This window comes from Labrus mixtus, chromosome 1, assembly GCF_963584025.1.
Source record: "Labrus mixtus chromosome 1, fLabMix1.1, whole genome shotgun sequence".
NCBI classification, from domain to species: domain Eukaryota; kingdom Metazoa; phylum Chordata; class Actinopteri; order Labriformes; family Labridae; genus Labrus; species Labrus mixtus.
Genome location: NC_083612.1, coordinates 24935014 through 24952931, shown reverse-complemented (window position 1 = coordinate 24952931; position 17918 = coordinate 24935014). Strand labels below are relative to the sequence as shown.

General features: G+C 38.9%; 3 protein-coding genes across 5 annotated transcripts; 2 read left to right on the top strand and 1 right to left on the bottom strand.

Moving 5' to 3' along the window:
- The first annotated feature begins 2504 nt into the window (after positions 1-2504).
- On the top strand, positions 2505-9502 carry chrna3 (cholinergic receptor, nicotinic, alpha 3). Of its 2 annotated transcripts, XM_061039357.1 has the most exons (6): positions 2505-2683; positions 2992-3131; positions 5647-5691; positions 7286-7395; positions 7706-8906; positions 9014-9502. In XM_061039357.1, exons 1-6 carry the CDS (start codon positions 2623-2625, stop codon positions 9140-9142), a joined length of 1686 nt encoding a protein of 561 aa, XP_060895340.1. In that variant the 5' UTR covers positions 2505-2622; the 3' UTR covers positions 9143-9502. The 2 variants fall into 2 exon arrangements, with proteins under 2 accessions (XP_060895340.1, XP_060895341.1); XM_061039358.1 differs by lacking the exon at positions 5647-5691.
- Positions 9503-10895: 1393 nt separating this feature from the next.
- Positions 10896-14359, top strand: LOC132975124 (uncharacterized). Of its 2 annotated transcripts, none has more exons than XM_061039444.1 (9): positions 10896-11000; positions 11092-11127; positions 11241-11537; positions 11620-11937; positions 12031-12132; positions 12318-12345; positions 12427-12482; positions 12924-13230; positions 13793-14359. In XM_061039444.1, the coding sequence occupies exons 1-8, from the start codon at positions 10976-10978 to the stop codon at positions 12962-12964; spliced, it is 903 nt and encodes a 300-aa protein (XP_060895427.1). In that variant the 5' UTR covers positions 10896-10975; the 3' UTR covers positions 12965-13230; positions 13793-14359. The 2 variants fall into 2 exon arrangements, with proteins under 2 accessions (XP_060895427.1, XP_060895434.1); XM_061039451.1 differs by having other exon boundaries at positions 10949-11004.
- A 486-nt stretch (positions 14360-14845) lies between these two features.
- LOC132975059 (UDP-glucuronosyltransferase 2C1-like) lies at positions 14846-17331 on the bottom strand. Its single transcript, XM_061039359.1, has 2 exons — positions 17235-17331; positions 14846-17130 (listed from the first exon to the last, which is right to left on the bottom strand). Exons 1-2 carry the CDS (start codon positions 17243-17245, stop codon positions 15531-15533), a joined length of 1611 nt encoding a protein of 536 aa, XP_060895342.1. The 5' UTR covers positions 17246-17331; the 3' UTR covers positions 14846-15530.
- Between the last annotated feature and the right edge of the window lie 587 nt (positions 17332-17918).

The following is a 17918-nucleotide window of genomic DNA, read 5'->3' as shown; positions in this document are numbered from 1 at the left end:
GTAAAATGTGTGACCAGGCAAAAATAACAAATCAGTTAGCGATGGAGCTGATTTCCATTATAACGCCAGAAGTGTGATCCCATAGTTATAGTCAAAGATCTGGTGCATACAATTTCTTAATAGGGCTTTAAATGTTTTTATTGATGATGAGAGAAAACTACTACAAAGTGCTTTCTCAAACTGTAAGGTAAGGCCAGGAAAATATAAATGATGCTTCACTATGCGTACAAACTGACGCAGAGCTGAACCTTCAGCCACACATTTACTACTCAATAAACAGTGCTGAGTGGGCTCGTTACAGATTCTGCAGACTGTTCTTGTTTATAATCTCGATATAGCAACAGCATCTATGTCAAGATACGCACTTGATTTCCTTTAATTTGTGTTTCAACCTTTCAATATCATTCATGTTTTTTTTTGCTCTAACTCACCTGTTATCTTCCTGTCATTAATGAAGGTAGAGCCAGTGTAATCCATCATCTGTTTCAATCCAAACAAAGCAGGAGTTGTCATTGGACACTCATGGGAAGGTCCCATAAATCACGAGCGTCCCCGTCAGCAGCATTTTGTAATTAGTGTCTAATAAGATATGCATGGAAACATTGCTCTGAAAACTTTTCTATTACACAGGCAGGCAGGTAACATTTATAATTACAGATCTACTGCCATACACTCTTTAAAAATAAATTAGAGTATTACCATTTCTGTCTGTATTGATGCAATGTTTTCCTGTACAAGTTCCCCTCGAGTGCAGCCCCCTTCTCATTTACCTGAGGGAGTTGATAAGGCAGGGTCAGACACAAAACAGAATATCTGGTGCCAGAGAGGATTTAACATTTGAGGGCCCTGCTGCAGGGCTGACAGCACTTGGACCTCTCCATTATCCAGCTGAGGGACCGAAGTGGGAAACCACTGGGCCTGGTAATGGCTACCCTGCTGGCCACAGAAAAGAGAAATAACATAATAAAATGGCATCACAGAGAGAAAACGAAAAAGTCGAGAGCTAAATACATACAAGGATATTTTTTTGGGGGGGGAAAGTACATGAGAAAATCAAAATCAATAAGGAAACTATAAATCAATCAGGAATAGTTCTAAAGCTGAAAGGCCACCAAAAATGAACCCAGCAGCACACAGGCTCTATTGATTTTTTTGATGAAGGCTATGTGGTGATTTAATAAAGGCGTTTTCACATTGAGTGGAAACTATATGTCAACACCTGTGTCCACGGTCACTGTCCACAAGAAATGTTGGTTACACTGCATCTGTCTCAATATAAATTTAGGTAAATCCCCCTAAAATATTGTAAATATTTTGCTTAATCAACAAAATTAAAGTAAAAAGAACCTGTTTTTTTATTATTGTGAAAAGTATGGACTTAAAAGATTCAAGCTAATCTGCTTAATCAAGAGCGTGGTTTGATGATATTTGATTAATTAAACAGCTCTCTGACTATCATCAAAGGAAGTTACAAATGGCTAATGGTCATATCTGGTTGTCTGGAGATCACAAGTTAATCATTTCTTATCTTGAGATAACACAGCCTGTTGTCTCTTGATTGCTTGTTAATGTCAGATATATCTTTGTTAAAGGGAATGTTTTTGTATTTTATTGGGGCTTGACAAAATTATTAACTTGTGATATTAATAAAACAAGTTTCAAAATATTTGCATTTAAGCCATTATTATGCTGAGTCAAATGCTGCAAAATGATGGTGGGTCGTGGGGTGACGTCACATGCCCAAGCCCCGCCCATGTCTGAGCAATAAGGGGAGTGCAAGAAAAACAGAAATGTAGCTCGTCAACTATCCAAAAGTTTTTTTTTTATATTTGTGGGAATAATGTATAGTATTCAATCACTCAAGCTAATAAAACAATTAATTGTCCTTCATAGGCCGTTGTTTGTTTTTACAATAATTTTGTTTCACGTCATTCGCCTATTTGCTGTCTTGTAGCCAATGTTTGTTGATGTCTTTTTTCATTTGCGTTTTTATGCTCTTGGTGCGAGGCAAATTCCCCGAGGGGCACTAAAAGTTTAATTCATTAATTTCCTTTTTCCCTCAGAGCCTTAATTTTTAGGAACATGTAGGCTAGTAAGGGCCTGATTTAAAACAATTTGAGATCTTATCTGTAGCCACAGGAAGTCTGTTTTGATCTTTAAGTAGCGGAACAACGTCTTCTCTTTTTGTTCTGTGTCTATCACCGTGCAGTTTGCCTCATCTGTTTCACGTCTGTCCGTGTAGCTCTCTCTCTCTCTCTCTCTCTCTTTCTCTCTCTCTCTCTGTAGCCCTGTCTCTCTCTTTCTCTCTCTCTCTGTAGCCCTCTCTCTCTCTCTCTCTCTTTCTCTCTCTCTCTGTAGCCCTCTCTCTGTAGCCCTCTCTCTCTCTCTCTCTCTCTCTCTCTGTAGCCCTCTCTCTCTCTCTCTCTGTAGCCCTCTCTCTCTCTCTCTCTCTCTCTCTCTCTCTCTCTGTAGCCCTCTCTCTCTCTCTCTCTCTCTCTCTCTCTCTCTCTCTCTGCTCTCTGGAGCTGCTTTCACTCTCACACTTTCTCCTGCTGTCTGCTCCGAGGAACTGCTGCCTCTGACCCTGCGTGGATTCACGTCCAAGTCGTCCGTGGAAACAAGATGAAAGTCGATTTTTACTTCGTTTTACCCACGTTTTCTTTACTCCTCTGCCTTCTTCCAGGTGAGCTATAAGCTAATAGTCCTAAAATAACGTTTTTATTACGTACCTACTTGTTGCTTTGCATAAAAGGGTTGAATTATTCCACTAAAATGTGTCATGAATATTATATCATATAAGAACATTTTAACATAACAACAAAACAAAATGTGCTCATATTAATGGGAATACCATAAGAAAACCATAAAACTGAAGCAGACCAACACAGTCTGGTTTTTCACTCTATGGGATTAAAAAGAAAATGTTATTTATCAGTGCACTGAAATAGGTCAAATATAATGTCATGTTTCTGACCCTATGCTCCTCTTCAGGAAGCTTCACTTCAGATGGAGAGCACAAGCTCTTCTCTGTGATATTTTCCAGATACAACCAGTACATACGGCCGGTGGAAAATGTGTCTGATCCCGTTATTGTGCAGTTTGAGGTGTCCATGTCCCAGCTGGTCAAAGTGGTAAGTAAAAGGTTTTTTTCACTGTTTGTGTGGCCGGGGCTGCTGCATTTGTAGTCCTTGTGAGTTATGTGCAGCTACTTCACCATGGCCAAACATTCATCACTCTTTTGAAGGAGCAGTCAGGACCTGAGGGGAAAACAAGGAATAACACAAAGCCAGCATTACATTTGAAAGGTCTGGGCATGGGAAGAAATATGAGAACATGGAACAACAAAGTTTTACAGAGGAGTGAACTTGTGATACCATCCAAGACAACTGAAATACACCCTGCCAGTGCAAAGCAGCCCCTGGTTTATAGTCCTGAGGAGGTACTACCAGATGAAAAGAGGCAGTGTGGCTGTTTGTCTGGACAGGACAAGATGGAAAGTGTCAGCTGTCTGAGTGCCTCTCACTTTAGGAAAGCCTCTATCACTCTATCACTGCCACTTCACATGAGCACCTCTGGATTCGGCTGCAGGTTGTGCTGAAGCTCGATTAGTGCAGGCTGCAGGGCAGACAGACGCCTCTCTTTTGACTCAGACACTTCCAGAGAGGATGTTGATAATTAAGTAAAAAGGCTTGTGTTGGACAGGGTGCACAGCCCTATTTACAGAGTCAACAGGGCTGGACACATTGCACCTCATCACATTAGCCTGTCTGTTTGTATTGAGTGGCATTAGGAGTTGCTGATCAGCTCTTTTTTCTTCTTCGGAGACTTGGAGGAGAGAATGGATAATATAAAACTAAAGGTGTGTTATTTTATTTTTAATGACTTCATGACTTTAAATCAGAGGTAGAGCTACAGAAGAGATACACAAAAGGTTAAAAAATAAATCTTTGGGCTAAGGCTAACATATATTTCAGTTGTAAAGAACTATTCATCAAACTGTTAATACGATAGTGACAAACATACTTTGAAGAGTGTACTATTTATTTGGAAAATGCTATAATAATTAAGAATTTCTCATCCAAAAGTATGAATGAACTAGTAGCCTATATGCACAGTTTCTTATAGTCATTTCTCGTGAACGTGTGGGGTCTGACACATTGCAGCCACCCTCAATCTGTTTTCCTTTGCCTGTGTACAGGCAATCCATGTGTTGATGGATGACCGTTATTCCCTCCCTACACCTGCTGCTCCTTACACAGATGCAATTGGTATTGGTCAGCCCACACCAATTACAGTCGGGCTGCATGAGCTCATTAAGACCATCAATATCTCATTGCATGTGGTGGGTCAGTCATCATCTCACAACCAGGGTTCATTTGACAGGCTCTCTGAGGGAGAAGAACAGGTGACAGGTGCATGTACTGAAAGAGACTGTCATTTAAATAAGGTTTGACATGTCAGGAAATTGGCTTATTTACTTATTTTTGCAAGAGATAGATGAGACATTTATCCCACTCTCAGGCTTTCCCTCAAATATGAGGCTATAGACAGAAGCAGATACCTAGCACAGAGACTGAAATAAGGCGAAAAAGCTTGTCTGGAGTGATCCAAAGGTAATATAGTCTGCGAAATAAGTACCTCTAATGATCATTTGAATATTACACATATTTTTTGTTTAATTAATAAAGAGTAAAGACAATTTCTTGGCAAGAAATTAAAACGATTGTTTAGTCTTCCAAATACCAAACTGACACTTTCTAAGTCTTATTCTTGATCATCATGTAACATCAATTTTTTGTACAAATGCAGTACCTAAGATGAGGCTGGCACGCAATTGTCCAACAATTGCAAAAACCATGCTGCAAGAGAAACATTATCCGATCTATTATTCTCATTCCTGATGAAAGCTAAACAAGTAGTTCTTAATGAATCCTTCTGTGGTCTGAATTCAAAGACTTCCTTGTGTGTATCTGCACTATGTCTGATTTGGTGATGAGATACAGGATGCTCTACAGAGCTTTCAAAGAGATATATCGAATCAACATTTTTCCAAAGCTAATCCAATAAAGTTTGTCCTGCAGCCTTTTTTCCACCAGTGCTCACCAGCCATGTACGTCCTCTCCTGAATACTACATGTTAACATAAATACTTTATGTTATGCACTGGGTCATGAGATTTGTTCATTCACGGTCTAAGTCACACACAAACCTATCTCACACACACACTCTCCCAGTTAGTCCCTCTGCTCCAGCTTTACCACTGAGTTATTAGGATAAAAAAGTAAACCCAGTGCTGTGACCCCAAAGTTGTCATGTGGGCCATGCTGCAGGCATGGAGGACTCAGGTGTGCTGCTCTTAATCCTCCTGTCTGGGATTCACAGAAGTCTGACCCTCTGTGCACACAAACAATCCAAACATTGTTGTATTTGTATCTTGCCTCTTTTCTATTGTTGTCTGTACCTCTGCACCATTGCAAATGAGGGTTCTCCCTCAATGTGTTTTCCGAGGATTTAAATAAAAGAAATGATGATGTGACAGTATGATTGCCTGTGACACTGTTTTTCCTGTTTAAACTCTAAAATGTTACATTTTTACTGGTTTATCTTTGCTAAGAAGTCTTCATCATCATTGTTGCTGTTTTCCCAGGATGAAGTCAATCAGATCATGGAGACAAATCTGTGGCTGAGGCATGTAAGTTTATGGCGCGTGTCTGTGCAAATGGCCCTTGGGCAAGGACATCAAGTATGGATCCAGCCTTCTGTCATACATGATTCTTGGTTGCTAGACTGACAAGATGAATTATTCATGGAGGAGAGGTCTTTAAACACATTGATCCCCCTGGCTCTCTTTTTGAAAAAAGAAAAGAAAATCCTATGACCCAAATGAACCTAGTTTTTATGATCAATTAGGTGTTTATGTTTTATAAATATTTGACAGTGGTCTTAAATGTAAAATACTTACCCATGTCAAAATGTTGGTCTTTGTCTTTCTGACAGATAACATCTATGGCACACTGTGTGCACTACTATTCCATAATTACACAGAACAAATCTATATCACGAGTGAACCAGTTTCATTATGCTGTAAAGCTTTTTGTTTTGTCATCTACTGGGTCCCTCGTCTGCCGTGCTGCGTTATGCAGTGAAACAGTGTAGCATCAAATGAGGCAGGGCAAGTCTCCAGGTCCCATATTACAAGTGCTGAGCAAATAAACATCTGTGCTGGAGCCATTTTCATGCTGCAATTGCTCTTTGGTGCTGAGAGTTTAAACACTGTTGCACTTATTTTAATGTGATCTGTTGTTTCAGTGTCTCTCAAAGCAATGTAACAACAGCTGGCCATTCAAATCTCACAGCAGACTATGGAGGTTTTTTGTTTCTTCTTAATTAAGTGAGTTTTTTTACAGCTCTACATTGTTGCTTTATGAGTCTCAGGATCATTCTCTGTCCTCAAAGGAGGGACAAAACAAATTGTCCAAAGGGTCCATAAAACACACTGTAAGCTGTGCTCCATATCTCTCAGTTTATATCCTGTATTAACGATGTTTATATGCTGCAGCTGGACGAAGCATCTTGTCATTGTTTTTACGAGGACATTTTTCCCCCCCAAATGAATCCATTTAAAATGAGCCAGAATACATTCATAAAGTAAAAGATGATCCCCATGAGGAAACAACTAGTGCCTGCTAGCTTTTATATCTAATTTTAGATTATAAAAACCCTGTTTTGTTCATATTACTTGCCTACTACAACTAAAAAGCTAAACCAAAGATGCTAGCATGCTAACAATAGCTTTTAGCTGTAACTAATACAGCGACCAAGTATAGCTTCACAATGTCACTAGCCAGTGTGGTCAAAGGGTAATTGCCATAATGTGGACTGTTGCTTTATGAGTTGTAAAATATTTTGTCTTGTAGGTATTTGTATGTTTGTATCTTTCATGCCATGTGTTTCAAATAGCAGTGGTTACATTTATGAGAACTAAAATGTCTTGGATTCTTTGAATAATAAAAATAGGGCCTTCATTGAGTAGAAAAGTGGATACATTTCATGATTGTTGCCAACTTAACACGTGACCTTAAGTCAAATTAGTTGTTTTTATATGAACTTAAATCAAAAAAAGAGTCAAGGGACTTGTTCTTTTGAGTTTTACCAATTCAGGATTTCATTAAACCCCTAAAAAAGAAACCTCTATTGTAGATCATTTTTCTCTAGACATTTTTATTTTATTTTCCTACAAGTCTTAAATGTAAATGAAATATTCTGTTGTTTTTTTTTTGTTTCAGATCTGGAATGACTACAAACTAAGATGGAATCCAAAAGATTATGCAGGCGTCGAGTTTATCCGAGTCCCGTCCAATAGGATTTGGAAGCCAGACATTGTGCTATACAACAAGTGAGTGTAACAGCTGATTAAAAACCTGGCTGAACATCTTCATTGATTGTTTTTTCCGTTTGCTATGAATGATGGCTAACAATGATAAACTCTGTGTCTCCATATTTTGTATGGGTCATCTTTATTGTTGCATAATCTTAAAGGAGTGTAATAGGAACACCTGATGGTGTAGCATATTAAAACTACAAGGCATTTAAAAAAAAAAGATTTCTCCTCACCATCATCAATTGATAACTTCCTTCACTCTAATCTTCAATCACTCATTGGTCTCCAACCCCTACTCTTCCTCTCTCTCTTATTCTGGGAACAGTGCAGTGGGAGATTTCCAGGTGGATGATAAAACAAAGGCCCTGCTTCGTTACAATGGTGATGTCACCTGGATCCCTCCGGCCATATTCAAGAGCTCCTGCAAGATCGACGTCACTTACTTCCCCTTTGACTATCAGAACTGCACCATGAAGTTCGGCTCCTGGACCTACGACAAGGCCAAGATCGATCTGGTGCTCATTGGCTCCACAATCAACCTCAAAGACTTCTGGGAGAGCGGCCAGTGGAATATCATCGATGCCCCAGGTTACAAACACGACATTAAGTACAACTGCTGTGAGGAAATCTACACAGACATCACCTACTCCTTGTACATCCGCCGCCTGCCACTTTTTTACACCATAAACATGATCATCCCCTGCCTCCTCATCTCCTTCCTCACCGTGCTTGTCTTCTATCTTCCGTCTGACTGCGGTGAGAAAGTCACTCTCTGTATTTCTGTCCTTCTGTCTTTAACTGTCTTCCTTCTTGTTATAACTGAAACCATCCCCTCCACGTCCCTTGTCATCCCTCTGATCGGCGAGTATCTCCTCTTCACCATGATCTTTGTCACCCTCTCTATTGTTATCACTGTTTTTGTTTTGAATGTACACTACCGCACGCCAAAGACAAACACAATGCCCTGCTGGGTGAGGACAGTCTTCCTAGGACTCCTGCCTAAAGTAATGTTTATGATCAGACCAGAGAGGGAACCCGAGAATGTGACAGTGGCCAGCAGTGCTCAGATGATCCATTCAAGGCCCTGTGCCATTCATTCCTCAAGTACCTTACAGAAGCAGCACAAACCTCAGGCCCTGGCCTCCAGCGTGGTGTCCACCCTGACAAACCGTCATCGGCTTTTCAACAACACTGAGCTCTCCAACCTCAATAACTTAAGTGGAGACCCAGGCGATAGTGCAGGAGCCGCATTCATTTGCCGGGAGGGCCACTGCAAATGCTGCTGGCACCAGAGATCCAGCAAACTGCCCGCAGACTCAGGGGGAGGGACTGGAGGGCTGGGCAGCCTGGGGGCGCTGACAGGAGGAGGAAGTGCTATCGGGGTTGGAGGGAGTCAGTGCTCCAGCTCTGAGTCTCTGGATGTAGGATTAATGTCCTTGTTGCCGCTCTCTCCTGAGGTCAGGGAGGCTATTGAGAGTGTCAAATACATCGCAGAGAATATGAGACTGCAGAATGAAGCAAAGGAGGTGAGTGCATTTAAAACTGTACCTTTTTAAACCCTTTAAACCCTTTACTCTTTAAGAAAAAATGTGAAACAACCTGAACAATTGTTTTCACTGTGATCCTCTGTCAGGTGCAGGATGACTGGAAGTACGTGGCCATGGTTATCGACAGGATCTTCCTCTGGGTTTTTGTGCTCGTGTGCATCTTGGGGACAGCTGGCCTCTTCCTCCAGCCTCTCTTACTTTTAGAAGATATTTGAGTAACAAAACAAATACTCCAGACTGTTGAACTAGAGGACATTGTTTTCATGTAAGACTCTCAACCTGGCTCTGAGAGAGACAACAAAGAGTGAACCCAAAGCAACGAAGGAAAGTGACTGTGCCAAATGTTGACTCGAATGTTTTCTGTTTGTTTTTCTGCACAAAGAGATGATGATTGTTGTTTGTTGAAGTGGTTCGAGGGCTCTGCAATGCTGAGAACATGGCTGAAAAACAATGGCATAGACCAAAGTGGGTGGGGATCTATTTGTGTACAATATAGTCACAAACTGGCAGCGTAATCTTCGATGCTACAGAAAAGAAACAGGAAATAAATTCAATAAACTTAAAAATACCTCATATACAGTTTAGAAAGTATCAACATAGGTTCAAAAGTGCAACCTTTACTCCACTAGAAAGCTAAATATTTGAAATACAGACATTTTCCATGTGTCTGAGAAATGAGCAAGGACTGTGTTCAAAGACTGCCATCATGTGGTAATTCTGTGCAACTGCTAAAAAGGCTTGCTACCTGTTTGTTTTTTAAGGAAGTTTTAGTATGTCACATGAGCTGTGGTGGCATCATCTTAGGGATAACATTTAACCAAAGTACTGGTATTTTATTTTGTTGTATCCTTTTCATTTCTTCCTTCCTACATTTCATGTTTATTCAATGCATAAAGATAGCGGATGTTGGATCTACATAGAACTATCTGCTAGATCAGATGAGAGAAGAAAATGTCACTTCTTGACCATGTAAAATTGATTAACGTAATGCCCTGAAAGAATTTGATGTGCAAGGAAAAGATTTATACGTAAATATTTCAGTGCTGTTTTTCCTCACATATGTCACTAAATAAATATTTAAACAATTATATTAAAGTGAGATGGATCTATATCTTAATCGCTTTCTTTTCCAAATTAGAAGTATTTCTGCTTATGCAACAATAGCTATGGGATGTACATGTATGGGGCACTGAGGCTCTGTTTATTGCTCCACATGCTCTAGAAGCTAACTCAGCTAATTGAATCATGATCAATACAGAGAGTAACTGATGAAGGACCTTATTGGATTTCTCTATTTTCTTCATCAAACCACTCTTCTGGCCAAAATACATGTTTCCACTCTGACTCCACGGGGTCTGTTCTCTCTCTATAAGCTCTGTTCTAACACAGTATGTCTGCTGCTGTCAGTGGATGTACAGTACTAATCGATATTATACTGAAATCACAGTCGTCCTGTTTGATTCAACATAACACAGACTCTCTACGCACATAGAGGTCCAGGTATTGAAGAAATACTAGTGCAGGGGTCAGATTTGAAGAAATGCAGCTGATATTCCCACATGCACTTTGGATATCTGTGTCAAAAGCCTCTTTCATGGGCTCTGTCTTTCACTATGTCGCTGTCAGATTCTCATTATACAACTAAAAATCAGAGCAGATGGCGAGCTATGTGATTACAACAAAAACCTGCCTGTATTAATTGAAAGCTGGCAGGGTAGCACAGACAGATATAGTGTAATCGCTCGCTGTCACATCTGATAAGAAATCTAGCTAATGAATTTAATTCAAGCTGTTCAACAGTTACTGTGTGATGTCAGACATAAAGATGAGGTATGAGGTAAAGGAAGAACAAATGATGCTAATTCAAAAAATACAAAACCAAATTTAAACTCTTGGTGTTTAAGTTTAGAACAGGTGTGTTCAAATGTCAGCAGATATAACAAACAGGAAGAAGTTCATTTCAGTGCAGGGTTTCACTTTCAGTGGTCTGTAAAACAAGAACTTGTTTCACGAGGTGCAGGGGAGTGGAGGCTTTCGAGATCCCCATCATGAATTTAATCATAATTTTTCTTTGTAAGTATATTGTCAAACTATTTATAGAACTTTCTTTTTAAATTCAATGAACCTTTGCCTAGCAAAAAGTTGTATTTTATTTTTCTTTTAGACGGCGTCACAAACCTTGTCACAAGCCAAAGTAATGGTAAGCTTCCATTCATTAGTAAACATTTGTACATTTCTTCTCAATATCTTTGTTTGGCATTCAATGATTTGTAATTCAATATCTGTTTCTGTGTCAACTGATCATTGCGACAGATACTTTTCCTGCAAGGATCCTGTCCCAGCAGAAAACTATCAGCGAGAACAGTGACCTTTATCTAACCTGCAGCACATTTGGGAAGAAAAGCATCACAGTTTATGTTTATTTATGCAAGGAAGAGATTGCATTTGATAAGAAAATGCAGAAACAAGATCGACATGACACCACCTTCATCATACAGAGAGTGAAACAACACCACAGTGGGAATTACAGCTGTTTTTACTCCTTAAAAAATGATTTACCCAAACAAGCTAGCATGAGAGGACACAACATCATTGAGATTCTAGTTATAGGTTTGAATTTTTCATTTCAAATAAAGCATGATATCAGTGTTATATACCTCCACTCAATTTGCTTTATCTTTCTGCTGCACAGCCAATTTTCTCCCTGGAGATATTTCAGTAGCCGGGGCATCCACTGTCAACGAGGGAGACTATGTTGAATTCAGGTGCACTCTTTCGGTCACCCTGCAAACAATCAGAGAATGTCAGCTCATCCACTCGTACCTGTGGAGAAATGACTCCATCCTGCAGGTGCAAACATTTAATGTCTCAAAGATGGAGGCTATTTTCACCATCCAGGGCGCAGCCATGAGAGATTCAGGACATTACAGCTGTGTGGTGCTCCCATCTACATGCACCAAGAAGCATGAGGAGATCTATGGAAACAATGCTGTAATCCTAGAGGTCAAAGGTCTGTATAGTTTTTTTCTACAAATAACAAAAAATACTTAGTTTAAGAACAGAAATATGATCATAATGTTGAACTGCCTGTGCTGCTTTTCAGGGAGTCTCTTCTTCCAAGTGCTTATCTCTGCTGGAGTGATAAGCCTGATTGTATCTCTGGGTCTGGGTCTCTGTCTTGGTTTGTGGTGGATCAACAAACAAGGTCAAATAATTTGAAACAAATTATGTAGATATCCAGCAAATTCAAATTCAAAAATAAATATCTATATATTCAGCATATATTTTAAAGCTTTTTTTTTCATGTTATATTGTCTATACCTTGGAAGTATGCATGTTTTATTTACCTACAATTTATTAATTCATTCGTTTGTTTCACCTCATCAACAGGATCAGCCTCAGCTTTGTGCAACCTTAGGTAAGTCTTACTGATTCTGTCTGAAGATGTCTGATGTCTGTGTCAAACAATGCTGGGCTGATTAAAGAGCTTGTTTCACAGTGCACAGATACAGCAGGAGCAGCAGGCAGAAGCAGACAATATGGAAACAGAGGATGGTATGTTGAAAATAGAATTACAGTAAATACATACTCAGGGGAACCTGTGATTGAATTATCTTTGATGACTTGAAAACATAATCTAGAAACATTCTACCCAGTCTGAAAACAACAAGAGCATGAACAGTATGAGACATAACTGAGATGGTCCTACTTTGTGTTTTTATTTTATCTTGACTTCAGCTGAAACTGTTTAATCTTTTCAGTTTATCCCTCAAATCAAATGATACAATGGATTAAAGATTAAGGCTTTCACATAACATATGATTATAATAACCAAAGAATGCATTGTTATTTTCTTTTTAGAATCCTTTAAACAACAATAATATTACACTGTTGTTATGAATATTGGGACTTAGAGAAATATTCAAAGCGTTATCTGCCAAAAGTAATCCGTGGATTTCTGTCTCTTACACTATAAACTCTTCTTTCGTGTAATAGATGAATCTTTCAGCACGGAGGATGAGGAGGAACAACAGTAAGTAATCTCATCAATTTTGATTAAGAAAAATGTTTACCCCAGTGCCTTTTAATAAATTAGATTTTTTTTAAATCTGTTATATTTGAATGTTTAGACAGAGTGACTTGTTAGAAAACTTTTACAGTTCATCTTGCTTTATTATTATTATAACTTTTATTATTGTTGTTATCTATTTGCAACATTTTGTCAGGTATCAGAATGGCATGGTGGCTGAGGAAGCTGACATCTCGGACCCTGAAGAGTATGATGACTTGTACAGTGTTGTAGGTGAGAGAAGACTTTGTGTTATAATCAGTATTTTAACTTCCTCTAGAAGTCTCTTGGATGAATTTGGGTATCTAACAAATAGATGACAGTGACAGGGTGTGTTCCCTCTGACTTCTTTTGATTGTTGAGTATATAGTGAAATGTTTATTTATCATCTTAATTCTGTATTCTCATATATAATGACAGAGCAGTTAACAATGTAACAAGTGAGCCACTTGTCAAATTAAACTTTTATTTTTATTGTGTAGATGTTATTATTTCTTTGCTTACACTGCTGCTCTATAAAAAGATAAATGAGCAGAAAACGCACAAGAAAGCTATCTTCGATTATGAGGCTATAGGGTTCAGATAAGGGATTCTTGCTTTCTGTCAGTAAGTGCACGTTACAGGAAAACCGCAACTCTATTTGTAACAGATGTGAGCAGACCTTTGCAGCAAGCTTTCTAACCCACAAGAGCTAATTCTGTCTGTTTGAAAACAAAGAGTATAACCTATTAAAATCGTGTTAATTAACACAGATAACACTGGGCCTGTCTTTAACCCGTGAACTTCTCAACCACAGATGAAGGACCCCCGAGACAGGATTTGTATTCCAAGTCCATCAAACTGAACAAATTCCAGCATTGATTAAATTTCACTTCAGTGCATCATTATACAACCTGTTTGTTCTGTTTCTGTGTAATCTGTGTTGTAAGGGTGAGGGTTTTATTTTCTGCCTTCATTTCTTTCATTTTAAATAAATGAATGAATGTGTTATGTGGAATATTAAACAGCTTTGTCATAGTCTAGTCTATCAAAACAGAAAATAAAGCTGATTAGCTCATGTCAAATTTAAACATGGATCCTTTTTTTTCATTAAACCGACTTATAAACCTTTATATCAGTTGAATTAAAAGAATGGCGTCTGCTGTATTGAACTATAAGTGCTTGATAAAATATACAGAAGTTTATCATTTGAGAGAAAGAGAATGACTAGAAGAAGAAAATGTGTTTTGCTTTGTATTGAACAACATGGAAAGCAGATTGTAACACTTGACACGTGTTATCAGACACATATGTTGTTGGTTGTATCCTTTGTCTATTCATGTAAATATTATGCTTACAGAAATAAATCATATTTTTCTGCTGATTCATTGAGACGCACGTACTTTCTTTCTGTGTAACTCTGTATCAACATTGATTTTCATTGTAACACTGCATTCATTTCTCCTCCTGTGGCTGCACTATAATTACTATACTAAAATATTTAACATCATAATTAAAACCATTAACGGCTGATTCTGACACAAAACTAAAAGAAAGTGTTTCATGTATTATGCCATTTAAAAGGAAAACAATTTCTACAACTGTACATCTAGTATTAAAAATTAGTGTTTTAGGTCAAAAAAGCTACACTAAAGAGGTAACTATTGTTACTATATTCTCCATCTGACGAGCTGCCAATCAAGAGAAGAATCAAATGTATTTTGCTACTTTCCATCTCTCTTTCTTTAATTCTGCAGCTCTTGGGACAACACAGTGAATCAACCTACAGAAAGAATGGAGTAACTTGTCAGTTATTAAAATGGAGGGGAGAGGGGTGTGCATTTCTGTTAATAACCTCTGAACAAAGAGGCTTAAAGCTTAAGAGCCATTTTAACAGCTTTACTCAGATAAGCTGAAAATTCACATACCTTTCTCAAAAGTTTTTCTTTGGTATTTTTTCAGTCTGAGCGAACAAGGTCATTTTACGTAACAAGTAAAATCAGGACTACAAGCTATGAAAACCTAATCAGAGGTCTAATTTAAAGGTCTCTTCTAAAGAGCACCTCAGTGCTCACAGAGCCAGCCTAACCAGAATCTACACACAGGGTTTCCCATCCCCTTTAGAAGGGGTTTTGCCTATCCCTTCTTGTAACATGTTTTGAAACATCTGCATTGGAAAAAAGAACATATTCCTGGTCTTTGTAGGAGTTTTGCATATGCAATCAAACCTTAACTCCTGTACTGTACCAATGGCTGCTGAGGACCCTGAGGTGCAGTAGGGGAATTAAGTGGAAGCTTTGTTTCTTTTTTTGTGTAGATGGTGAGATGAAAGATATAATAAATTGTAGTGAGAAATAATGAATTACATAACCTCTCTGTATTGTTCCTGCAGCTAGTTCTACAAATAGAAGGATACCGTTTAGTGTCTTGCTGTTGTATCTTTTTCTTTGGCATGATTTGGTAGCCTATATCGCCTTGAATTAATTCTAAAATTGGCTCCATGCTAAGGGCATGGTCTTGTTTTTATAGATGTAATGTGTATAGCCTTTGAATGATTAGTCACGTTTCATTTTATTTTTACTCCTGGTAGTGCATAAACACCTAATTAACATGAAAGCAGTTATTAGTATGAGAAGCAAAGCTCCAGCCAGGAACACAAAGACATCAACAGAGTAGTAGGAATACCAGGGTAGCTTGTAGGACTCTGTTCTCAGATGAGCTGCACCTTTGTGTCTCATGACAAACTCTATCCAGAAGAGGGCGCTATCCAGAGGCTTTATGGGAGTATCTCTGTGCAGCCTGGAGAGTCTCTGCATGTTCATCCTGTATGAGGGCTCATTCAGGACTTCCTGAATGGTCTTCAGGAAGTTGTCATCTTTGTCCACAGTAGCTAAGGTAAGAATCTTAGCGGCTCCTCTCTCTTTGAGACGCAGCAGGTTGTCATATTGGTCAAAAAACAAAGGCAGACCCACAACAGGGACTCCATGATAAATGGCTTCTTGAACTCCATTTGTTCCTCCGTGCGCCACGAATAGTTTTATCTTGGGATGCCCTAAAAGATCATTCTGCGGCATCCAGTCGACCAGCAAAGTGTTGTCACCTAAAGATTTTGGTTTTTCACCTTTATGTCTCCAGATGACTTTCTGAGGCAATTTAGCAAAAGCTGAGGCAATTTCATTTGTCATGTCATCAGGAAGTTCACTTACAAAAGTCCCCATAGACATAATAATGACTCCATGCTCTCCAGAACTCTGCACAAACTCCTCCAGGTCTTCAGGAAGTGGTTTTGCAGGTTTACACTGAAACCCTCCCATGTAGATGACATTAGGCATGGTGGGACGAGGGAACTCAAAGACAAAGTCCACTCTCATGAGCCACAGGTCTGCTTCCTGTAATAGGTCTCTAAATCTGACCTCCGAGCCAAAAAATTCATCACAAACAGCCTGATACTGAGGGTTGACTAGGAATCCATCCTGTATTTGCCAAATGAAGTAGAAAAGAAGATTTTGAAATCTTTGTTTAAAACTCATTTTGTCTGACAGTCCTGATCCAGTCATTGGGATGTAAGATAAAGGAGAAGGTGCAATTGCCATATGTCCCTCTCCACTTGTGATCCATCGCACGTTATAAACCAGAGGAAGCTTCAGAGCATGAGCCAACATTACACCTGCACCCCATGCAGGGTCAGTGAAGACCAAGTCATAGTCGCGCTCCTTCAACCTACTCATCAAGTCTTCATCTTTGAACATGCTCATTGCCATATTGCAGGTTATTCTGTGTATGTTGTACATGGCATCAAACATCTCCAACAGCAAACTTGCAAAGGTCCAAAAAGAGCTCCCCCCCCTCTCAATGTGAAAGATCTTTTTCAGAATCGGTTTGACGAAGTCGTGGTTGAAGGCTTCAGCGACAGAGACAGTGATTGTCTTGTAGTGTGGGAAGCCGTCCTTAATGTACCAGCTTTGATTTGTTCGTACAACATCAACCGAGTGTCCTTCAGAGTGCAGAGCTTTGATCATGATGTCCATGTTCACCCAGTGGCTGCCCTCTAAAGGGACGATCAAAATCTTACCTCCGTGACATGTCCTCCATGTTAAAAACATTGTACACAACAAGAGAAGAAATGTCGCATTTCTGTTATGGTACATCTTCAACCTGAAAAAAATAAAATAAAATAAATACAAACAATTTGTAATCATCATGGGTAACAAAACGAGCTGTGTAAAGTTCACTATGAATCAGTCTAATCTGTGACATACCTGTTTAACATGAGGTAGCCCCGGGGTGCATGTGGTTGATAGTGGTGTGGACCACCAAATGTACCGCTGAATAAATAACTACAGATTCCAGGAAAGCTTACGTATGTGGACTTTGGATTAGCTTTCAATTGGAATTTGTCCCCCCATGAATATACTACTGTGTGAGCTCTTAGTCGAAGCTTTTGGTAGAAACATGTTACAGCTGCTTATAAGTAACCCTTTATCCCAAGAAGCATTTCTGTGGTAGGAATTGTAAATTTATATTGACAGTGTACTCTTCTTAGGATTTGTCTTATTCATTTTACCATTATGGCCCCTGACTTATCCTGACTGTTGGTATTGTCTTACTACTGGAAAAAAAAGGATCCTTTATATCTACCTGGTCTTCTTTGTTTGTATTTGGCATGTTGTTGTGTTGTTATCATTACTGTTATAATTATTCATTTTCTGCATTTCATTTTATTATTGTCTTTTCCTGTATTGCCTTTGACTTTAGATAATGTAATTTGTGTGGACTTTATTTTCCTGTTTGCCCGTGTTAACCCCATTAAGACTGGTTGCTACATTGGTAGTGGATAAATATTTTTGGTTACATATTGTGCAACTCTGCACTTGAACACATTGATTAACAGAAAATTCATCCTTTCTTTATCCTCATATCAGGCTCATCAGATGAGTATTGCA